The sequence below is a fragment of the Pleurodeles waltl genome, chromosome 4_2 (assembly GCF_031143425.1).
Source record: "Pleurodeles waltl isolate 20211129_DDA chromosome 4_2, aPleWal1.hap1.20221129, whole genome shotgun sequence".
Taxonomy (NCBI): domain Eukaryota; kingdom Metazoa; phylum Chordata; class Amphibia; order Caudata; family Salamandridae; genus Pleurodeles; species Pleurodeles waltl.
In genome coordinates, this window is record NC_090443.1 from 869010648 (window position 1) to 869035822 (window position 25175).

Consider the following 25175-nt stretch of genomic DNA (forward strand, 5'->3'; position numbering starts at 1 on the left):
CCTGTATGAGGTTTTTGGAAAGCAACAAATAATTGTTTTGTTTTCCGAATTTGTTTTGTTCTGTCAATGTAGTACATTAACGCTCTTTTAATGTTTAATGTATGTAGTGCTCTCTCAGCTACAGAATCTGGCTGTGGGAAGAACACTGGTAGTTCTACTGTTTGATTCAAGTGGAACGGTGATATGACTTTTGGTAAAAATGATGGATTTGTCCGTAGAACTACTTTATGCTTTTGTATTTGAATAAATGGTTCTTGTATGGTAAATGCTTGGATTTCACTGACTCTTCTTAGAGATGTGATGGCAATTAGAAATGCAACTTTCCATGTTAAATATTGCATTTCACATGAATGCATGGGCTCAAAAGGTGGCCCCATGAGTCGTGTTAAGACAATGTTGAGGTTCCATGAAGGAACTGGTGGTGTTCTTGGTGGTATAATTCTTTTTAGGCCTTCCATAAAAGGCTTTTATGACTGGTATCCTAAACAGTGAAGTTGAGTGGGTAATTTGCAGGTAAGCTGAAATTGCATTAAGATGTATCTTAATGGATGAAAAAGCTAGTTTTGACTTTTGCAAATGTAGCAAGTAGCTTACGATGTCTTTAGCAGATGCGTGTAAAGGTTGAATTTGATTATTATGGCAATAATAAACAAACCTTTTACACTTATTTGCATAGCAATGTCTAGTGGTTGGTTTTCTAGCTTGTTTTATGACTTCCATACATCCCAGTGTAAGGTCTAAGTGTCCGAACTCTAAGACTTCAGGAGCCAAATTGCTAGATTCAGCGATGCTGGATTGGGGTGTCTGATCTGTTGATTGTGTTGAGTTAACAGATCTGGTCTGTTTGGTAGTTTGATATGAGGCACTACTGAGAGGTCTAGTAGTGTTGTGTACAAAGGTTGTCTTGCCCAAGTTGGTGCTATGAGTATGAGTATGAGTATGAGTTTGAGTTTGTTTTGACTCAACTTGTTTACTAGATATGGAAGGAGTGGGAGAGGGGGAAAAGCGTATGCAAATATCCCTGACCAACTCATCCATAACGCATTGCCCAGAGACTGATCTTGTGGGTACCTGAATGCGAAGTTTCGGCATTTTGCGTTTTCTTTTGTTGCAAACAGGTCTATTTGTGGTGTTCCCCAATTGTGGAAGTAAATGTGTAGTACTTGGGGGTGAATCTCCCATTCGTGGTTTTGTTGGTGATCCAGAGAGACATTGTCTGCTAATTGATTCTGAATCCCTGGAATGAACTGTGCTATTAGGCGAATGTGGTTGTGTATCGCCCAATGCCATATTTTCTGTGTTAGGAGACACAACTGTGTTGAGTGTGTTCCTCCCCGTTTGCTTAGGTAATACATTGTTGTCATGTTGTCTGTTTTGACAAGAATGTGTTTGTGGCTTATTATTGGTTGAAATGCTTTTAACGCTAGAAATACTGCCAATAGTTCTAAGTGATTTATGTGAATCCGTTTTTGCCGAGAGTCCCATTGTCCCTGAATGCTGTGTTGATTGAGGTGTGCTCCCCATCCTACCATAGAAGCATCTGTTGTGATCACGTATTGAGGCACTGGGTCTTGGAAAGGCCGCCCTTGGTTTAAATTTATAGGATTCCACCATTGAAGCGAGGTGTGTGTTTGGCGGTCTATCAACACTAGATCTTGTAGTTGACCCTGTGCCTGTGACCATTGTGATGCTAGGCACTGTTGTAAGGGCCGCATGTGCAATCTTGCGTTTGGGACAATGGCTATGCATGAGGACATCATGCCTAGGAGTTTCATTACTATTTTGACTTGTATTCTTTGGTTTGGATACATGACCTGTATTACATTGTGAAATGCTTGTACTCGTTGTGGACTTGGAGTGGCAATCGCTTTTGCTGTGTCGATTGTTGCCCCTAAGTATTGCTGTGTCTGACACGGCTGAAGGTGTGACTTTGTGTAGTTGATTGAGAAACCTAGTTTGTGTAGGGTTTCTATGACGTACTTTGTGTGTTGGTTTTGATTAACCAATCGTCTAGGTACGGGAACACATGTATTTGCTGCCTTCTGATATGCGCAGCTACTACTGCTAGGCATTTTTTTAAAACTCTTGGCGCAGTTGTTATTCCGAATGGCAACACCTTGAATTGGTAATGTACCCCTTGGAATACAAACCTTAAGTACTTTCTGTGTGAAGGATGTATCGGTATATGGAAATATGCATCCTTTAGGTCTAGTGTTGTCATGTAGTCTTGTTGTTTGAGCAGTGGGATTACGTCTTGTAATGTCACCATGTGAAAGTGGTCTAATTTGATGTAGGTATTTAATGTTCTGAGATCTAATATAGGTCTCAGTGTTTTGTCCTTTTTGGGTATGAGAAAGTACAGAGAGTAAACTCCTGTTCCTTTCTGTTGAATTGGTACTAATTCTATTGCTCCTTTTTGTAGCAATGCCTGGACCTCTAGTCTTAGAAGATCCATGTGTTGTTTTGACATATTGTGTGTTTTCGGTGGAATGTTTGGAGGGAATGTGAGAAATTCTATGCAATAACCATGCTGGATAATTGCCAGTACCCAAGTGTCTGTTGTTATCTCCTCCCAATGTTTGTAAAAATTGCTTAGTCTCCCCCCCACAGGTGTTATGTGTTGGAGATTTGTGACTTGGAAGTCACTGCTTGTTTTGAGGAGTTTTGGGGCTTTGGAACTTCCCTCTATTCTTTTGGAATTGTCCCCCTCTATATTGCCCCCGAAAACTTCCCCGCTGATATTGACTTTGATAAGTGGGCCTTGTTTGTGAGGTTGTTTGTCCTCGAAACCCCCCTCTAAACTGTGTTTTGCGAAATGTGCCTCTGCTCTGTGGGGAGTAGAGTGCGCCCATGGCTTTGGCCGTATCAGTGTCTTTTTTAAGTTTTTCTATAGCAGTGTCCACCTCTGGCCAAAACAACTGCTGTCCATTAAAAGGCATATTCAGCACGGCTTGTTGTATTTCCGGCTTGAATCCTGACGTACGCAACCATGCGTGTCTCCTTATTGTTACAGCAGTATTTACTGTCCTTGCAGCTGTATCTGCTGCATCCATTGCTGACCGTATCTGATTATTTGAGATACTTTGTCCTTCCTCTACCACTTGTTGTGCCCCTTTCTGGAACTCTTTGGGTAAGTGTTCTATGAAATGCTGCATTTCGTCCCAATGAGCCCTATCATATCTTGCTAGAAGTGCCTGTGAGTTGGCAATGCGCCATTGGTTTGCTGCTTGTGCTGCAACCCTTTTCCCTGCAGCGTCAAATTTGCGACTCTCCTTGTCTGGAGGTGGTGCGTCTCCCGAGGTGTGAGAGTTTGCTCTCTTGCGAGCTGCCCCTACTACCACAGAGTCTGGTGTTAATTGCTGCGTGATATACACAGGGTCTGTAGGCAGCGGCTTGTACTTTTTCTCCACCCTTGGAGTTATGGCCCTGCCCTTCACAGGCTCCTGAAACACCTGTTTGGAGTGTTTTAGCATTCCAGGTAGCATAGGTAAGTATTGGCTATGAGTGGAGGATAGTGTATTAAACAAAAAGTCATCCTCAATCGGTTCTGCATGCAAGGTGACATTATGAAAAACCGCTGCCCTTGAGACCACCTGCGTGTAGGATGTACTGTCCTCAGGTGGGGACGGTCTCGCTGGGTAACAGTCTGGGCTGTTATCCGATACTGGTGCATCATAAAGGTCCCATGCGTCGGGATCGTCCTGACTCATTGCAGTATGCGTTGGGGATTGCATCAGTGGTGGAGTGGCTACCGGTGATGTGTGCATTGATGGTGGTGGAGATGGTGGCGGAGTTGTTTGTCTTGCCACCTTTGCCTGTGGCTGCTTGTATTTTTCTTGGAAGGCAAGTCTTCTTTTCATTTTAATTGGGGGAAGAGTGCTTATCTTCCCTGTGTCCTTTTGAATGTGGAGCCTCCTTTGAGTGTAGTCTGGCTCCATTGATTCTAGTTCTTGTCCGAACTTATGTCCTTGCATTTGGGAGGACAACCCCTGTTCCTCTGTGTAGGAACCTGATTTCGGTTCCGAGACTGGATGTTTCGGAATGGAAACCTTTTCGGTAGCCTTTTTCGGCTCCGACGACACTTTCTTTATTTTCGGCATCGTGGTCTCTCGGTGCCGACCCATTTCGGTGCCGTTGTCTCGGTGCCGAACTTGCTTGGAGCCGCTGAGTCGGGCTCGAGATTGCTGTGTGCCGGTATCTCGACCGGAGTCGGATGACTTCGACACAAGCGTGCCCTTTTTCGGTGCCGATGATCGGTCACCTATTTTACGGGTTAAGCCATGGCCTGTTGGCGGTGGCGTCCCCTGGGCTTTTGTGGTCTTCTCGTGAGTTTTATGTTTCAACGTCTGACTCACGGTTTTTGGCGTTTCTTCGGGATCGAGCTCGTCCAAGTCCGACACCTGGATGGAGAAGGTTTCTTCTTCCTCCTCCAAATGCCTTTGTCCTGTCGGCACCGACACCATTTGCAGTCTTCTCGCTCTTCGGTCTCAATGTTTTCCTCGACCGAAACGCTCAACAGGCTTCACAAGTATCTTCTTTGTGTTCTGGAGACAAACACAAGTTACAGACCAGGTGCTGATCTGTATATGGATACTTGTTGTGACATTTTGGGCAGAAGCGGAATGGGGTCCGTTCCATCAGCCTTGAAGAGACACGTGGCCGGGCCGACCAGGCCCCGAAGGGGGATCGAAAAAACCCCGAAGGGCCACCGGAGCTCTTCAAAAGTCGGTGTCGATCTGTAGTAACTAACCCGATACCGAACACAAACAATACCGTCACATTTTCCGAGATTCTAACTAACTTTCCGAACCGAAACACGGAGCGAAAAGGAACAAGTCCGAACCCGATGGCGGAAAAAAAGCAATCTAAGATGGAGTCGACACCCATGCGCAATGGAGCCGAAAGGGGAGGAGTCCCTCAATCTCGTGACTCGAAAGACTTCTTCGAAGAAAAACAACTTGTAACACACTGAGCCCAACACTAGATGGCGGGATGTGCAAAGCATGTGTATCTGCTGCTACACATGCCATCGAACATATATATATATATATATATATATATATATATATATAGAGAGAGAGAGAGAGAGAGATTACTTTTGTAAATGCGTGTGTGGTTTCCCTGGGGGCTGCTATCGGACCCCAGGGAACCCACATATAAAAGTGATCTCTTTATATATATATATTCGCCACCAGTTCTCTTGCAGCTTGCGTCTTCAAAGCAATGCACATATCCAACTGACACATTTCAACTGTAGCTTTTAGGCAGCAATAAAAAAAGTCAAGCTAACTCTTGTGATTATGTTTCTGCTATAAAACGATCTGACTTTTGTCTAGTGGCAGTTTTGATGCCATAAAGTAGCGCAGAAGGTTTATATGCCTACTGCAAAGATCAAATCTGTATTTTATATGAACAGCTGAATGGATTAGTAAAGCCATCCATTACCTGCGCTATAATACAAATGAAATGTATGTGCAAGGGATGCTATGGAGAGATGAAGGGCACTTTTGGTGGGTGTTAGTGAGGGAATCCGAGGAGGAGGTCATGGGAGTGGGAGCACCAATAATGATTGTCGGACTGGTCGGATAGGTGCTAAAGACTGTGATGATTGGCATGAGACAAGATGAAGTAATAGTGTGTATTTTTTGTTTTATTGAGTGTCTTGAGAGAACGTGCTGATTGAGAGAAGAAGTGAAGATAAGGCGATCTTTACTGTTGTACGCATCACACACACACACCCACCAGCAATTGTATGACTGTGTACGTAGGCTAGTGTTTTAGAGCGACAGTTTAGCAAGTAGCAGAGATAGTATCTCGTTGGATGACTGCTGCTGAAGCCCTAACTCGGGCTATAGAGGACAACTCTGACGTAGGATCAGAGACTGAGACAGCAGATACTGAGACAGCATCTGAGGGATAGGACAATGGCGCAGACTCTGGGAGTGATTTTTCAGTCAGAGGAGTCCCATCCGACAACTACTCTTCCAGTGATTCGGAGGGAGGTGATGAGAACAGTCCTGCAGTCCCTTCGCAAGCACAGTCTGTGCAGCGGGACAATAGCGGGTTAGCCCAATCCAGAGAGCAGGTGCATGCGGCGGCAAGCACAGAGAGAGTACTCTCTTATGAGCTCTCCAATTTAGTTCAGCCCCAAATCACACCACCCAAATCGTTTTGTGGAGACAGCAAAATTATCTATCACAAAACAACCTGGCTTTGTAAGGCAGGCACCTGCGTTTTTGGCCCTGGGCTCGGTGGTCATATAGGGAAACCTACTAAACCCAGACATTTCTGGAAACGAGACACCCAGAGGAGTCCACAGAGGTGTGGCTTGTGTGGATTCCTCAAAGTTTTCTTACCTAGGGTACACTGCAAAGGCAAAATGTTGAATATAAACTATTTTTTTCTTGCATTTCTGAAACACAAACTACAGGAATATGGTGAGATCCACAAAATTCCTACCACACAGTGTTTCCCCACCTGTCCTGATAAAAGCGCTACCCCACTTGAGTGCCTGTGCCTAGTGCCTACCTCAGGAATGGATCACCCCAGGGTCAACAGTTGCCCTCATGTAAGGACTGATACTGACCGTTGTGTGATCCATTCCTGACACAGGCACTAGGCCTACCCACACAAGTGAGGTACCATTTTTATCGGGAGACTTGGGGGAAATGGTGGGTGGACGGAAATTTGTGGCTCCTCTCAGATTCCAGAACTTTCCATCACCAAAACGTGAGGAAAAGTGTTTGTTTTGCCAAATTTTGAGGTTTCTGGGTAAACAGAACCTTATGAGAGCCCCACAAGTCACCTCATCCTAGATTCCCCCAGGTGTCTAGTTTTAAAAAATGGCCAAGTTTGGTAGGTTTCCCTAGGTGCTGGCCGAGCTAGAGTCCAAAATCCACAGCTAGGCACTTTCCCCAAAAAAACATGCCTGATTTCAATGTAAAAATGTGATGTGTCCATGTTGCGTTTCATGTCGCGGACACTAGGACTACCCACACAAATGAGGTACCATTTTTATCGGGATAATTTGGGGAACACAGAATAGAAGAACAAGTGTTATTGCCCCTTGTCTTTCTCTACATTTTTTCCTTCCAAATGTAAGACAGTGTGTAAAAAAGAAGTCTATTTGAGAAATTCCCTGTAATTCACATGCTAGTACGGGTACCCAGAATTCAGAGATGTGCAAATAGTCACTGCTTCTCAACACCTTATCTTGTGCCTATTTTCGAAATACAAAGGTTTCCTTGTTACCCATTTTTCACTCTTTATATTTCACCAAATTAATTGCTGTATACCCGGTATACAATGAAAACCCATTGCAAGGTGCATCTCATTTATTGGCTCAGGGTACCTAGAGTTTTTGATGAACCTGCAGGCCGTATATATCCCCACAACCAGAAGAGTCCAGCAGACGTAAAGGTAAATTGCTTTCAAAAATCTTCCATAGCTGGAAAAAGTTATAGATGAAAACGTGGACAGAAATGGCTGTTTTTTACCTCAATTTAATTTTGTTTAATTTCAGCTGTTACTTTCTGTAGGAAAACCTGGAAGGATCTACACAAATGACCCCTTGCTGAATTCAGAATTGTGTCTACTTTTCAGAAATGTTTAGCTGTGCCTCATCTGGCATTGGTTTCACACCCATTTCTGTCACTAACTGCGAGGAGGCTGAATGCAAAAAAAATAGTAAAAATGGGGTATGTCCCAGTAAAATGACAAAATTGTGTTGAAAAATGTGGTTTTCTGATTTAAGTCTGCCTGTTCCTGAAAGCTGGGAAGATGGTGATTTTTAGCACCGCAAACTCTTTGTTGATGCCATTTTCAGAGAAAAAACACATGCCTTCTTCTGCAGCCCTTTCCCCCCATTTATTTCTGGAAAAAAACGAAATTTTACCTGTATTTTGGCTCATTTCTAGGACTCCTCCAGGGAAACCCACAAACTCTGGGTACCTTTAGAATCCCTAGGATGTTGGGAAAAAAGGATGCAAATTTGGCGTGGATAGCTTATGTGGACAAAACGTTATGAAGGCCTAAGTCTGAACTACCCCAAATAGCCAGAAAAGGGCCCAGAACTTGGGGGCAGGGGATCCCAGCAGCTAAGGTGTTAATGGGCTAGTTCAGGCAAAACGTCTGATGCTTGCTGTGGAGCACGGACAAAGCACAGATTGAGTCAACATAATCAGTGCCCGTCCACTGCTCCGACTTGATTGAGATACTATTTCTTTCCCCCTTCTACTCTGCCTGCTTCCTCCAGAGTGATGTTTTTCTTGGTTTTTTTTTTCTGCTGCAGTACGGGGTGCCAAGGGTCACTTCTACTGACAGTTAATCATGTTATTATAGCAGTCACTTGAGGCGCTTGTGACACCATGAGAAGGTCGCGTCCCCTCTCTTTGCCTCTGCATTGGCAAATGATACCAGGATGATAATAAGAACACGGCCATTTGAAAAAACATGGTATCAGCCTATTGTGTTAATGTTTTGTACACTGAACATTCTGCATAGGAATTGCCACTACACCTTTGTTGCAGAGGAGGGCCAAATTATGCAGCACTGTTGAATAATGTAAGAAATAAGAAGAGGCAATTTATGCCACTCCACTCCAATCCACTCCATTATAATACAATGCACTCCACTCTAATCCACTCCAATCCACTGTAATCTACTCCACTCCAACCCAGTCCATTCTGCTCCAATCCACTCCACTCTCATCCACTCTAATCCCTCATCTCTAATACACTTCAATCCACTCTAATGCACCCCACTCCACTCTCTCTCATCCACTCCACTGCAATCCACTCCACTTTAACCAGGTCTACTCCGCTCCAGTCCATTCCACTTTAATCCACTTCATTCCACTCTAATTCACTCCAGTTGACTCCATTCCACTCTATTCTAGTCCATTACACTCTAATCCACTCTAACTCAAACCAATCTGCTTAAATTCACTCCACTGTCCACTGTAATCCACTCCACTGTCCACTGTTATCAACTCCAATCGACACCACACCACTCCAATCCACTCCAAAGCACTCTAATCCAATCCACTCATTCCACTCCAACCCAGTCCATTCCAATCATCTTTATAATAATCCACTGCAGTCTACTCCACTCCGCACCAATCCGATCTGCACCACTCTGACCTGCATCACTCTGATCCAATCCACTCCAATGCACTCCAGCCTACTCCACTGCAATCCACTCTAATCCATTCCACTTCACTCTAAACCACTTCAATCCAAATCACTCCGATCTGCTCCAATCCACACCACTCCAACCTACACCATTCTAATCCACACCACTCCAACCTACTCCACTGCAATCCACTCTAATCCAATCCACTTCACTCTAAAACACTTCAATCCAAATTACTCCAATCTGCTCTAATCTATTGCAACAGTGATTCCCAACCTTTTGACTTCTGTGGCCATCCACTTAATCATTACTGGAACTTGGGGACCAACCACTGAATCATTATTGGAATCAGGGGACCCTGGCCTAAGCATTGTTGATGATCTGAAACTCTAAACAATACACAAAAAATACAGAAACGGGCATTCATCAAACACATACACAAATACCACATTTTATTTATTATGCAAATAAAAATAAAAAATACAAAAAAATAGTTTTAGTAGGAAGGTTGAAGCTTTTTTAAATTCAAGAGATGCCACAGGTTGTTCACAGTATATTCGGTTTGCTGCACCAGCACTGCTCCCACAAATCAATCTGAGGACACTAATTTCATTTTTAGCCTCATAATTTCAAATTCCTTGACATTTACAGTACGTTTTAAAATGTTCAGCTGTACATTTAGCCACTTTATGTACACTTTATTAATCTGTTAATATTATTTCATTTTTTAGACTGTCACAGACCCCATGAGGAGGCTTTGTGGACTCCCAGGGGTCCCCGGACTAGAAATTGGGAACCACTGTACCACAATCCACTCCAATTCATTCCACTCTAATCCACTCAAACCCAGTCAACTCTGCTCCAATCCACTCCACTCCACTCTAAACCATTTAAATGTAAAAATGCGATGTGTCCATGTTGCGTTTCATGTCGCGGACACTAGGCCTACCCACTCCACTATCAACCCCTCCACTCTCGCCCACTTTGCTCCACACTAGTCCACTTCACTCTTATCCCCGCCAAGCCACCCCTATCTAATTCACTCCACTCTAAACCACACCACTCCACTCCACTCCACTCCACTCCACTCCACTCCACTCTAATCCACTTCACTAAGTGGGAGGGGTATGCCCAGACACGGGTCCCGTGCACACTGTTTTGGATTCAACCACTGACATCTTTTAGTCAGGGAATGCGTTGACTCAAAGAAGCAGAAGCAAGCAGATAAGCAGGAAATGAGGCATGTATGAGGTATATCTTCAGGGTAAGATTTTTTTGAAAGCTGAATGGAAAATAGAACTTATCTGAACTAGCAGAGCTCCGACAGAATTGCCTCACACATGAAATGCAGCAGAAATCTCTAGGTGGCCTGTAGGGGAGAGGAACAGGATAGGGTGTCTAAAAAGGAATGTAAGGACTTGAAACCCTGGCCGCTACAACAAGGTGAGACCCATTTAACAGCTATCTCCAAAGGACAAACCCATGTTTGCCCATACACATGAAATAAATATCAATGAAATGGTATGCAATAAATATATAACCGATGAAAACAGGAATCCATAATAAAAAATTGAACTAATTTATGTTGCAATTGGAGCCACTGAAATGCCATCATAAAAGGTCCCGAAGTTACTCATCCATATGCAGGTCCGAAATTCAAGTTGAACCCTAAAGCTATTTCTGACACGTTGAATTTTATCAAGTTACTGAAGTGGCTGTGAGGAAAAAGCTTGTAAAATTGAAAGTATAATCAAAACACGTTTGAATGAACATTAAATTACTATCTGGAATATACAACTAATTCATCAGAGGACATACAGTTCAAGGAAAACTGACACAAATGTGGGTCAACAAACATTCCAGGTTCTGGAAAATATACACACAAAAAAATTACAGGTACAAGAATACGTCTGTTCTACATAAAGAAATATTTTGGTTCAAAAGCTAAGAAGCCCACATACCCAAAGGCTCTATGATTGCGTTGAAACGTCTTACTCCTTATACATTAGAGTTGGTTATGAACAGCGAGGACTTTCTAATAGTGGCATTTCTAAAATAGTAATATAAAATCCAACCTCACCAATACTCACCTCACCAACTCCTAAATTGGTTTTCCACTACTGTGAGGCCTGCTCCTTTCATAGGATAACATTAGGGCTACCCTCATATACTGTTTGAGTGGTAGATTCTGATCAGAAAGGGGTAACCAGGTCATATTTAGTATGGCCAGAATGGTCATACAAAATCCTGCTTTTTGGCGAGTTTGGATTTTATATAACTTTTTTTAGAAATGCTAGTTTTATAAAGTGAGCATTTCTCTGCACTTAAAATCCATCTGTGGCTTACAGTCTGTCTCCAATCGACGTCTGGGCTGGGCTGGTTGATAGCTCCCTTGTGCATTTCATCCAGACAACCACAAACACAGTGGCCTCCCCTAACACAATGGACTGCCTACCCCACTACTGGGACCCTGGCAGACAGACTTGTACTGAAGGGGGGCCTTGCGCACTTCAAAACCACTCTTTGAAGTTTCCCCCACTTCAAAAGCATTTTTGTGTATATAATCTGGGTCCCTGACCCCATCAAATCAGACACTTCTGGACCTGAACCTGCAGCTTGTCAACTGCCTGGCTGCCCAAAGGACTCCTCTGGACTGCTTTGCTGAGAAGGACTGCTGCCCTGCTGCCCTCTGACTTTGCTGATAAGTGCTCCCCAAGGGCTTGGATTGAGCTTGCCTCCTGTTGTCTGAAGTCTCCTCAAAAAACTCCTTGTGTGCCGAAAATCGACACGCAGCCTGCCGGAAACGTCACACAGCCGTTTTGCGACCGAGAAATTAGCCGAACCGGAATGACACAGCCCGACTTCCTGTAGTGATATTTGTGTTTTGACCACTGACTCCATGTTGCACTCAGCTTCCAGCACACCGTCACATTAGTGACCACCAGATTCATTTTGCCTATTGACTTCATTTCATGCTTAACTTAGCGTTAGCCAATGTCATGTTAGAAGTGCAGAAGCTACAAGTATTTTTCCGTGCACAACATGTTATGTAATGTGTTTTTTGCTCATGTTTTTACTCTACATGTCTACGTGTTCTCACTCATCAAGGGCTAATGCATAACATGGGGGAGTCAGTGAGATAAGGATGCACTAAGATGATGTTTATGGTATGGCAGGGAACGGTTTGGTTTTGGAGAAGCACCTTGGGATCTTGGCCAATTCCGTGTTCCTTTCAAAACTGACCTGCAGTAGCCACAATTTTTGAAAAACAACTTGCGGAGCGGGAGGGCTTTTTTAGAATTCTCCTCTCTAGCTTGTTTAAGATACATAAGAGACCGAAACCGGATTGACCACAGAGTGAATCAGACCTTTGGCAGGATCGGGACGCTGATGCCTGTCATCTTTCCCGTGAGGGTAGATCTCTCTCTCTTCACAGTCGATCAGGGGTCAACAAACTGTTGCTGGCAGGAGAGAGATGAGGTGAATTCAACTGTGCCCCATGGTGATGAATTTTTAATTCTTATTATCTGCTTTGCATTGTGCATGAATATAATCTGTATATTTATATATATTTGCTGTTTATAGATTGAAGCAGAATATTCTTTGTACATGTTCCCATTTCATTTCTGTAACCATTTTTAAACGTGCACTTTCAGTTGTACACTTTTGACCTTTCTTTGCAAGCCTCACGGAGTGGTTTAAGAAATGTAATTCTCAGACAGAGTTGCATACCAGAAATTCTTGTCAGTGTGTGTGTGTTTGATTTCGGTTTGTAGTGAAGCAAAACACTTCCCGATTGAGGATTCGACGCAGCGCCTGCCTTGTGAGAGAAAATTAGCCGCACAGCCCTATCGGATTGACGCAACGACTCTGACTTCTTCCTGCATGCCCAGGATTTACCTGCATCGTCCCTCAGGGGCAAAAAGATCACTGCATCGCAATGAGGAACCAAGACTGCGTGCCGGAAATCGATGCAAAGCCCGCAGCGTGGAAAGAAATGAAGCATCGTCTGTGCCTCACCCGAAAATCGACGCACACCCTATTTTTCCAAGCATCTCCTCCTCTGCAGTCTCCGTGCATGTTATTCTTGACACAAACCAGGTACTTTGTGCAAACAAGAGACAACTGTTGGTTCCTAAGATTTAAGACTCTTTGTAATCTTGCAAAAGTGATATCTCAACTTGTGGCTATTGAATCTTTATCGTTTTGACCTTAATTTAACCAGATAAATATCATATATTTTTGTAAACCTGTGTGGTGCATTTTTTGTGGTGTTTTCACTGTGTTACTGTATGATTTATTACACAAATACTTTACACATTGCCTTTTAAGTTAAGCCTGACTGCTCAGTGCCAAGCTACCAGAGGATGGGCACAGGATAATTTGGATTGTGTGTGACTTACCCTGACTAGGATTGTGGTCTCTATTTGGACAAAGGTTAATACCTCTGCCAACTAGAGACCCCATTTCGAACAAAACTTAAACAGGGGTATCTGGGACAGATTAAATTGTTTTACGGCCCCCTCTGGAAGAATAAATTACAGTGGTACAACTGTGGGATGGGGAAGGCGTGGAGGAGTTCAAAACAGCTTAAAATGGGGACACAATGAAAAATAAATATTTGAATATAAAAGAAAAAATAAGTTAGAGGAAGATACAATGAAACAGTTTGAAGGAAGGAAGAAGGCAAATAAAAGAAAGAAGAACAGTTAAAAGATAGCAGGATAGAATGTAGGCACACAAGAAGAATGGAAAGATGGAGAGAAGGACAGAAAGGCAAAAACAATGGGGGGGAGAAAAGAAAGAAATTTGGAACAGGCATTTGCAATGCAATAGGTTTTGCATTTTCTTGAGTTATAGCTATTGGCATTGTAAATTCAGAACTGGACTTTTCTTGCCACATAAATTGGTCAAGTCTGTCTCATAATTTTGTCTTTTACTGCCATGTTTTGGTGGTTACTGGCGGCTACTGATATCAGAAATAACAAGCCCTTGAGGAGAGATGAGAAGATGACTGCAATACTTGAACAGAAATTGAAAAATAAGGCTGGAAAAGTATTTTATTTTTATTTTAACAGAATGAAAAGTCTTGCAAGCATTCTTGCCTGCATTTCAAGGAGCAGAGCTGCCTGAGAAGATTTAGGGCCCCAATAAAGGAGATGCCCTGTGTGTGATGTTGTGAGTGCTGGCAGCAAGGGGCCCTGGAGAGAGACTCGAGATGCGATGCGAGGCTAAGCAAGTTTCACATCTTTGCATCTAGGTTTAGCTACATTCTACCAGAAAGGGCATATTGTGGCTTTCGCGAGCGGTGGGCTAAGCCCGGGTGTTTCTTTGTGAAATAAGCTTATTTTAGGAGCCAGAGGTAAACGAGGACAGCACTGGAATAAAGTCAAAACAAATGTCAGCAACATGGGAGGATATTGGAGGAACGGAATGCTGCAATAAAACGCAGGCAGCTACCAGCCTAAAACAACCACAGTGAAAAGGGAGCACCATAGAAATGACAGAAATAGTCAGTCACAGCAACAGATAAAGAAATCAACGTGGAATACAGTAGTTGGGCACCGCTCTAAAACAGAAAAAGGAGGGAGAAAAAGGCTGAACTGACCACTAGTAAGCAACAATTTTTAAAGGACACTGCAACCAACAAATGAAATCTCTTTAAGCCATAAGAAGTATACTAAAGGCATACACGAGGTCGAACGCTTGCACTCGACCTAAAAAGGGGTAGCAAGAAGAAACCAGCATTTGCAATGTACTAGGTCTCGCATTTGTGAGAGTTAGAGCAATTGGCATTGTAAATAACTATGTCTTTTAACTATGTGTTTTAGTTTGGAGTGTAGTGGATGTATGTCAGGTGCCACAGCAACCCTCTCAAGCCTGTCGCTGCAGGTGAGAGGACACAACGAGGCCACCATCTTGGGAGTGTTTTTGCCTCATTCCTACCGACTGGCTGTGATATTATACACAGGAGTTCAGAGGGTGATGGTGAAGCGCTTTGCGCCTACGACTGTGGGGGTATTCGTGGTGGGGCCTCTTCAAACAGGAAGCAGTGCTATTCGAGCGCTGTTTTAGACAGCGCTGGAAGTGGCATCTGAAAGGTCACAGTAAGTGTGAGGGGACTATCAAAGCCATGACACCAGTGAATTCTAAGAGGAGGAAGTGACAGAGTTTGCTCCACATTTGGGCCCTATGATATGCTGCTCCTCTCACTGAGGCACTCTTGTGTTAGCTTCTTTGTGCCACAGGGTTAGGAAAATGGCTGCCTCTACCAACTGAACTCTATCTGAAGAAGCCCAATTTACATCCAAAGGCTAGATGTTTTTTGCTATCAAGCTTGAGGCCGTGAAGTGCTTGGGTCTGGAGTTACGACTCCTTTTCCAACATTTTTGAGACAACACCTTACGCCATCTTCTTGCCTAGAATTAACCTATGTGCTTGGTTGGTGACCCTCTGGAGGCTATCAAGAGCACGTGCTATCCCCTAGTGTTAAGCTCTACTCAAGTTATTTGGTTAATGTACCCACCACAGAGGTCTTGACAGAATGTGAATGTCACAGATTACAATCCTGCCATAGCTTTTTTACCTCTTCATCTCTGCGAGGTTGATGAAAATGAATTATAGCGATTTTTTAAAGAATGGCACCTGCTTTGCAGTGCTATGAAATGGCAGAACCTGTATTACCAAGCGCTATATAAAAATATAAAAAATAAAGTTATTCCCAGACTGCCCCAACACGCACCAGACAAAGAACCCTAAGGGGGGAGAGGATGTGGCGTAAGGGTCAGAGCTGATGACTTTGGAGCTGGAGAACACATTTGAGTTTCATCGTCATCTCAACATCCTGCGATTCTGGGCACGTCACTTAATCCCCTTTGCTACCAAAAATGAATGTGATCTTGTGTAATGTAACCAGTGCTCATGTAAAGTGCTGTAAAACCTTTGTATCTCATTTGAGCTATATAAAACTGCAAAACGTATAAAGCGCTCCAATACCTTTGTGTTGAGTTTGCGCTACATAAAACTGCAAAAAAATAAAGTGCTCCAATACCTTTCTATCGAATTTCCGCTACATAAAACTGCAAAAAAATAAAAAGACCCCACAGACATCACAAAGAAATAGCAAGGTGCCTAAAAAAAGGGAAGATGAAGAAACAACATACTGCCACGCAGCGCAAAGCAAGGCAAAAGAAACAAATAATGTGCTACACCAAGTTACATGGCCAAGCGTGCAATAATCCATCTAACAGGGTCAGTCTCCAAGGCGGTAACAAACCAGCCTCAAGGTGGGACAAACCTAAAGCATTTACCAACTACATCAAGGGAGTTTTGAAAGGCAGGCCCAGGACCCACTGAAAGTGATGGGCGTGGTTTAAGACCACAAAATAGATTACAATATGTCAAGATGAGCAGCGCTTGTGCGCTGCTATTCTCAACCTAAAAAGGAAGGAACAAAGAAATAAAAATGGGAGGATAGCAAGAAAGGAAAGCAGACAATAGAATGGAATAATTGAAAGAAGAAATGAGAGATGAGTGGAAGAGAAAAAATAAAGAATTTTCAAATGGAAAGAATTCAAGAAGAAAGAGGGATGGGAGAAGGGGCAAAGGAAGGACAGGAGAAGGATAAGAAGAAAGAATGGAACAAGAATATGCAAATGAGACTAAGGAAAGCAAAGACAGAATTAGGAAGGAAAATAAAACATGAATATAAAAAAGGACAGAACGCTTGAAAGATGGAAACATGAAACGAGAGGAGAATGAAAAGGGAGAAAAGAAAGAAGTAGAAAAGAAAAATTGAGAGAAAAAAGAAAAGAGTAAATCCAATACAGAAGTCAATGCAGGTAAATGTGAAGTTTTTGGCCACATTCTTTTCAGATCATGCTGTAAAATGCATCATTCTGAAGCTTTTTCCTCTGGGGAACAATGCCCACTGGCTCCTTAATAGAAAGGGTTGAGGATTGTGCACTTTGCTAGAACATTTAGTTCCATGTGGCTTGAAGTTTGAGGAATTTTATTTTTCTGGCTACTCCCTTGCTAGAGACAATTTGCTTGAGTAGTAAGCACCATACTAAAGGCAATCTTGATAGATGGACAGACATGAAATCCAGGTGATTTTTACGACTTATATGATTCCCAAAATAAGTGGGACCTGCTAATAAGGAAAGAAGTGCATAGATGCCTGAGGTAGAAATGTTTCCTATATGACCTCTTTGTTTGATATCAGGTCCCAGTTTAGCCATTTTGTGCCAGTACTGCAGAGGTGGATAGAACACGTCCATGGAATTCCCAGTAGATCAAGAATTACTAAAGGCTAAAAAAAAAAAGGCTTAGGGATGTTAAATACAATTTTATCAAATGAGGACTATCATGGATAAGACAGTCTGCTAAAAAGTAAAACAAATATATATATGGACTCAGATTTCTTAGGCATCACATTCTTTGAAGTCCACAAACTTGTTGAAATATGACAGGAGGACAATGAACTTCAGAGGTTTCTCTTCTTGCCGACAGCAAGTTCCAGCATGGATATGTAAGATTCTTTTTTCATAACAATGAAAGTGAGGTTTGAAGCAGGTCATTTCCTTGTCATCAGCATTTGTTTGTTCTGCATATGAGGTATCTGCAAAGCTGGAATTTCAGCTACAATCAGGAGAAAGTAATAAGACTTTCTTTTCCATTCCTACATTATAGCAGATATGAGTTTCTTTCAACTACTGAATACATAAAATGCCACATCATCAGGCCCAGACATTACAATGTATACAGATGGGCAAATCCTGTTACAGGAAATTTCTTTCCACCATTTCCCCATATGCTGTGGATAGGCAAGAAATCTAGGGTGAGCTTACAGAAGCGTCCAGAATTACATATTTCTAGTTAAAGAGATAAAGCTCTTTATGCCAGTGCAAAATCAAGATTGAAGACATTAACCACTAGCATAGCTCCATAGTGAACACAGAGGTTTTGCTTTTAACAAACTATGAGATTACAACATCCACCTAGTTAGAAAGTTCAAGCACAGCAAGTTGTTGTATGTTGTGTTGTTGGTGGTCTAACAAAATGAAAACAGATGCCAATTGTTTGCTGGACTTATTGACTTAAATTTTGTTCATGTATATTGTAAGAGAAATGTCTTTGTGGAATAAAAGTCTATTCTCTGATATATTCCCACTGGGATTCAGTGACCAAAGAAGATTGGATCATCAAATTACTCATATGTACGTCACTGGAAACTATAACCTAAGTACCTACAAAAATATAAATGTCACAAAACACTTAAATATCATTTAAAGAGGTTAGGAGCAATTCAAATAAATCTGAAAATCAAGAGAAGACAGAAAACACCCTACCATCATACTACTGTGGAATCTGTACATAAAATTTAGTTTTTTAATCCATCTTCTAACGCATCCAGTAATGTATCAATTGAAAAGTTGCAGTACTACCGTAAAGAACTTGAACTTCAAAATTAAAACCGAAGCTTGCTCCGCAGCAAGCCTTTACTAAAAAACTTTTTTTTTTCATTGACTGTAAAAAACACATTCCCCAAAAATACACCTATTTTAGATTAGGCAAATTCAAGATTCCAATATTTTTTACACTTGAATATTTAAAAAGACAATATAAATAGTCCTTCTGGCAAGTCTAAACATGCTGAATATACAATTTTCTAAACACTTGTTACAGTAAGAGAGATGAGACAACGTTAAAGAGAAAACGTGATACAATAACTAGTTAATTAGAAGTACCTGTTCCGCCCAACCTTGAGTCTTGCATTTTGCATGATCAAATTCTTTTAAAGGATCTTCAGCAATAACCAGGCCTAATTTGTCGGCAAATCTTTCAATAGCTGATTTTCTGTCCTGTGAAGACAATTAATCAATTTAGTGTGCATGCATTCAAGCGTGTCTTACTGTCTAAAGCAGCAAGATTGTTCTGTCTTGTGGAATGACCTAAGGATTAGAGGTTCAACACTGGTATACCAAAGAATGTTTACGCACGAGATATCATGTTCTGCTGCCATTCAAATAAATGAGCTTGACAGCGTTACAGAGTCACGTGAGGAGGTGGGCTGTTTCAGAGTGTGCTGTGAGGAGCTGCAGGGATGGGGGGTCTCTGATCTGCTCTCCGCTCCTGCTCCCTCTAACCTGGGCCTGTAGCCTGCCTGTAGTCTGCCTGGTTCCAGCCTGCCTGTCTGGTTCCAGCTCCTGCTTCGTCCTGCTTCAGTTCTGCACCGTGCCGAAGGCAGGTTGTAGCAGGTTGAAGACCAGAGAGGACGTCCAGGTGTTGCCATAGCCCTAGGGAAGCCGGCGTAGGGCAGCCGGCGTGGGCCAGAGCACAGTCCCAGGGTGGGCAAAACAGGCTGAACCGGCAAGTAGACGCTGGAGGCGGCACAGGACGCAAGGAGGTCCTAGGTGGTCTCTAGAGGAGCTTGGCAACTATCCAAGCCCTCCGAGTGCAGACCGTCGGTAAGGCTCAGAGCTGTGGGTCCCCTTTAGAGTCAGGTGGAAGCGGCTGGCATTAGGCCAGTGCAGCTTGCTCCCTCGGGGGGAGGGGCCCCCATTTACCACCCTTTTGGCTTTTCTCGACATTCTGGGCTTTCGTGTGCTGCAACAAGACAAACGGCAGTGGGTGCTCAGCTACCACGCCTACTTTAAGTCTCAAGTTTTATACTAAGTTTTCAATATGTTTTAGATAGAATCACAAGGATTCTTATCTGCTGTTGCTTACCTGCTACTAGCTATTGAAAACCACTTCCTCTTCTATGTGGAACATCACGTTGCTTACTGCTATCTGCTTCTGAAGCCTGCCCCCTGCATCATTGCACCACTGCGTCACGGCGCCACTTACAGCGACTTAACCTAACTGGCTATAACCAAATTAACAAAGATTCAAGCTAATTCGTAAATAAGGAGTAAAACAAAGAACCAGAAGCCGATTACATAGCCCACTTTGTCCCCTTGGTATCCTGCAATCTTCCAGTAAGGGGAGTGGCGAGTGGTGCTGAGGGACTTTGTGTGCTCGTGCCCCACTTCTAGCCAAAGGGTTAACATAAGGAGTAAGAATAGGGTGTAGCGGCACAGAATGGAGAAAAAAGTGGAACAGGGGGCCCAGCTAGAAACAAGTGGTTCATAGGAAAAAGGAACCCAAAAGGAATTTAAGAAGAATGAGGGGGATGAGGAGGATAATACACCCATTAGCGTGCTCGTGCCTCCTCCTTGAGACACTTCTCTAGGGTAAAGCTAACAGCGCTAAGGAGGAGTGAGGCGGCGCAGTTGACTCCGTCTACAGGCGGCTTCAGCGGGCAGACCACAGAATGAGATCAGGCAAGTCAAGAGGGCCAGTGGTGACTCTCAAACGGAGGAAAAAAGATGGCAATCAACACAGCATATCCAGCCTCCCCAGACTTGATGTTACCTCTAACTCCAACTACGCCATTAACATCGCATGACTCGGACGCTACCTCCACGAGACGGCAGCAAAAGTTTTAGAAGGACCAACTTTAAAACTTTGCCAGCCAAAAATTACCTCTAAATTTAACTATCTAAAGCATGCTGAGGCAGCCATCTTCTCTACCAATTCCAACATTAAGGGGATTCCTGTCCCCTTAAACCCTATCGTGATTATTGATAAAAGGGCTCTGTCCTCTGTTAAGAGAGGTAGAGGAGCCAGGAAGCTGTTCTTCTCTTCGCATTAGGCACTCTTCCCCAAACAACTGGCCCGCCCTCTCAAAGTATGGTCCAGCATAGGGATCAACAACAAGCCAATAACTATCACACGAATACCTCTTTTAGAGTTTTGCATGAAGGGTTTCCTGAGCAGTCTGAACCAGATTACAAGGAATCTTGGCATAAATCTATGACAGGGAAACCCAACACGGCCTTCTATTAACTCGTCGTTGGGAGACAATGGCTTGTTTCAGGTAATTTCACAAATTGAAGAAAAGGAAAATAAATGGGCCCTTCTTGGCCCAGAAGCACCAAGGAGCGCTTGGCTCTGGTCAATTTGCACAGTGGCCTGAAGGGACCACTCTTAGCAGTTAAGGACATAGACAACAAAATATGCAAAAAGGTACAAAAAATTATTAAATGCAATCTGCTGGTGCTGAGGAGGACCCAATAACATCTGTCAAAGATCTTTCATACCTTCATTTCAAAGAATGGGAGAAAATGCTGGCCTCCTATGGCACGGAAGCACCAAAGAACTCTAGCCCCCTTAGAGCAGGCAGTGAGGATCCACAGGGGCTTCAAGAGTCTTTATGGGTCAGAGCACTTGGCAACTTACAGAACTCAGTGGAGGAAATGAATTATCAAGCTAACAAGATGGATATACAGATTAGTCCCCTAAACACCTTAGCCATGTATGTTGCAGGCATTGATGAAAAGATCACAAATCCTAATGATCTGGTAGTAAGGGCCCAGTCCGTAGGTGTAGTTCCCCACGTGTCTTAGACAAATTAACCACGCTTTCAGATCTGATGTCAAAGTTAGTGGGTCATTTGAAGGAAGTGGTCAATGTGAAATCCCAAAGAACATAATGGGGGCCCAAGAACTAGAAGAAATAGATAATGCTGGAACCCAGGGTGGCTGGGGCGAAGACTCCAAAGTGCTGGCTGACAGAGGGGTAGGGACTTCGCTGGAAGGATGCCTGAGAACCAGCTCTGACAATGACAATGGCCAAAGGGAGCCAAGTAAGGACAGTGATCCTGGGACCCTTTGATCCGGTCCACAAGATTCGGTCACAGACGGCTGGATTCCTGAAGGGGAGCAAAAGAGAAAGAGATCTAAAAAAGGAAGGGGTATAATAAAAGGGCAGCCTCAGCCTGGCGATCTACCCAATCTTTCAGGTGAATACAACAACTAGCACAGGATGTCCGGGCCCAAGAAGATCAGAACCCCGAAGAGGCCTTAACAGGCTTGAACAGGAACACGAAGATCACCTTTGTGGCTCAAGCTCCGGTCCTGGCAGACGCCCCTATTGGCAGTGCCATATCAGAGGTCAGAGGGTTAACTACATGTGATCAACAGCCCCCGCCCCCCCCCCCCACCCATTACAGCTGTTCCTATGAGTTATAATAAGGGGCAAACAACTTTAGTACCAAGCACTCAGACCCAGAGTCCACTTGTCACGCCAAAGTATGCAATGCCCAAGAGACCTTGTTCATCTGTGCATCAAACCACTACCACCGATTTCATGGGCCCTGAACCGAAAAGCATTTCAGGCCCCAAACATGGCACTTGTGACTCCAGCTCCACTTAAAGGGCAAAACAGCTTTTTCAACTAACATCCGTAGTACCAAGGAAGGGGCTTCAGCTACATCTGTCACTTTTGTGAAGGTCTTTCAAAAGCGTCAAGCGACACAACCCATGACCTTAAGAGCTTCTCCAGGGCCCATTCATAAGGTCTGGGGAGTCCACCCATCTCCAGAGTCTGGCATTGGTCTTCAAGTGTTGATTGAATCATTCTGCATGCTCTTTCATCCAGAATATACATCTAGGGGCTTGTTTGGCACTTTAAATCGGGGAAACATCACCAAGCTTGTTCAATCAATTGGTACACTTCGTGGAACTAGATTGCATGACATTACCTCCATAGAATTCATTGCCCTAGCAATGAAACGACAAACGTTACCTATAGGTCAGTGGAACTGGAACAGGAAGGTCTGGATTGCTCAGATCTTCAAGCAGTGGGGTATTACTTTAACTATGTTTAGGGAACCTGGATACCCGCACGTCTTGAAACGTGGACGAAAGGAACTTTTCACTCCAAGACAAAATAAACCTGTTTATTCAGTCTTAAGAAAAGCCCAAAGCAAAACCCCTGACTCAGCCTCACAGCAAACCAGTGGGCACCAAGAGGAGTGTGCATCTGGTACTGAGGTGATGGAAAATTGGGTTTGGTTGTCAGGGGCCTTAAATTTGACTAGACGTTTACGTTGACAAAACACAAAGCAAGTAGCCTCTTCGGTTCGGTTACCCATGATTTGCTCCTGGAATATTAACGGGCTTGCAAATAAGCTAGGAGACCCAGACACTCTACGATACCTCTGTACTTTCCACATCAGCCTCTTACAAGAGACATGGTCCGAGGAGGTCCATCATTTAGAAGGCTACATAACCTACTTTTTCCAGCAACTAAAACACAAAGATACCCATGCAGCAAGGGTGATCTTGCTATCTATATTTCCATCTCCACCCATATTGAGTCCTGGGAGAAATCTAATGCTAAGGCTGTTCTCCAAGTAGTTGGCTTATCTTTCAGATCCTCCAATGGAAGTAGAAAGAAAATTACCTTAGGTAGTGTCTGTATATATCCAAATGCTGCTGCAAGGTCGGTATTAATGGATAAGTTGATTGATCTTATAATAGCTTCAGCGCCGGATGAAGTCAGCAAAGACTTGGTGATTTCAGGCGATTTTAAAATGTGGCTGATGAGTACACTGCCTGCGAGTGAGGTTACAGAGGCCCATGACAGTGTTTGGATGACACCGCCTCAAGCTCATCCTGGGTGGTGTAAATTCAATAACAAAGGGTGGGAACTGCAAAGTAACCTAGAATATCTTGGCCTCAGAGCACTAAATGGACGTTTTGCCCTGGATAAGCCACTGGGACTCTCTTTTTAACGGCAATGAAGGCTTCTTTAATTGTTACCACCTTTCTCAGTCTTCCCCTTCTGCCCACAATATCCTCCTTTGGCGAAAGACTGGATAGCGACCATCGACCACAGGAGATTACCATGAATATCAGCGTGGATTCTTTTAAATGTGCAGTAGATATAGGGCTCAATGAGCACACAATTTACCTAAAGTGAATCAGGTGCACTACTAACACTGTTGCATCCTTGGCAGCAAAGTCTACATTTCTCTACTCTTTCTTTCATACACTGGCTGGTGATCTCTTGTCGCAATGGGAAAAGTACACTGAAGGATTTATAATGCAGCATGATGAGCAGGGTCAAGCAGATTTCAAACAACACAGCTCTCTCTTTAGGAGAGGCAAGCAATATGCTGATAAAAAAGGACCAAAAGGAGGGTAAACTCGCTATAGACAGCCCTCAAGCAGGTGCTTTTGGATTCAAGAACTCTTTATAAACTGAGGGAGGCAAGAAGAAATTTAAAAAACGTAGAAAAAGAATCACAGAGTGGCATGCTGGAACTCATTTTGGGCCAAAATACTATACAACAAAAAGTCAAACAATTATACAAATGGACAATCAACAAAGCCTGGGCACAGCCACCCCAGCTGTGGCCTCCTTTGACATCTCAGAGTCAAGTTGGTATTATTTCTTCCTTGATCACTTTATTTCAGAGTCACAAAAAGTCAAGTTCTTCACAGACGGGGACAGTTCGTGGATTACCAATTTACCATCACCCAGATACAGTAGCGCCAATCATGGGGCAATATGGTGCTCCATTTCTCCCAGAAGCAAATAGCAAAAGGGAGCAAAGAGGAAGCACTAGGCACTGGTGCCTACCACCAGCCATTTATAAAGAGGACCCAATCTTTTGGTCTACTCACCAGGCTCTCCTTTTTGCTGCTATTCTGCATGCAAACAGCATTCTGCCATCATGATGTGGCTCGATTCTAGTCCTAATCTATAAGGGTGGAGAAAAGGGATCCGCGGGGAACTATCGTTTGGTAGCTGTCAACGACAATGATGCGAAATACTTTGCTGGTGCGCTATTGGAGGAGCTAGTGTCATGGGCTTAGACAAACAATATTATCCCCCTTAATCGCACAGGGTTTATGAAGCATACTGGGACCACAACTAACCTCATGGCACTCTCTGTATTATGCGCCCAGGCAAGGGTAAACAGACACCCAATCTACGTGGAGTTTATCGATTACAAGTCAGCATTCAACAAAGCTGACAGAGGGAAACTGGCGGAAACTGACCAGTTTCAGCATCCCAGGTGGCCTACTTAGGGCCTTGGAACTTCTGCATAAGAAAACATGGGTGCAAGTAAAAATCGGGGACGGCTCTCGCCTAGCCAGGCCAATTAAAACTAGGCAGGGCCTCAAGCAGGGCTGCGTCCTAGCACC

At 43.5% G+C, this 25175-nt stretch overlaps 1 protein-coding gene across 1 annotated transcript in view; it reads right to left on the minus strand.

Annotated features, from left to right (window-relative positions):
* LRRC42 (leucine rich repeat containing 42) overlaps positions 1–25175 on the minus strand; it is a 152877-nt gene that overhangs the window by 22064 nt on the left and 105638 nt on the right. The window contains exon 6 of the mRNA XM_069232640.1: positions 18882–18995. Coding sequence (XP_069088741.1) covers positions 18882–18995 — 114 coding nt within the window. The remainder of the gene's footprint in view (positions 1–18881; positions 18996–25175) is intronic.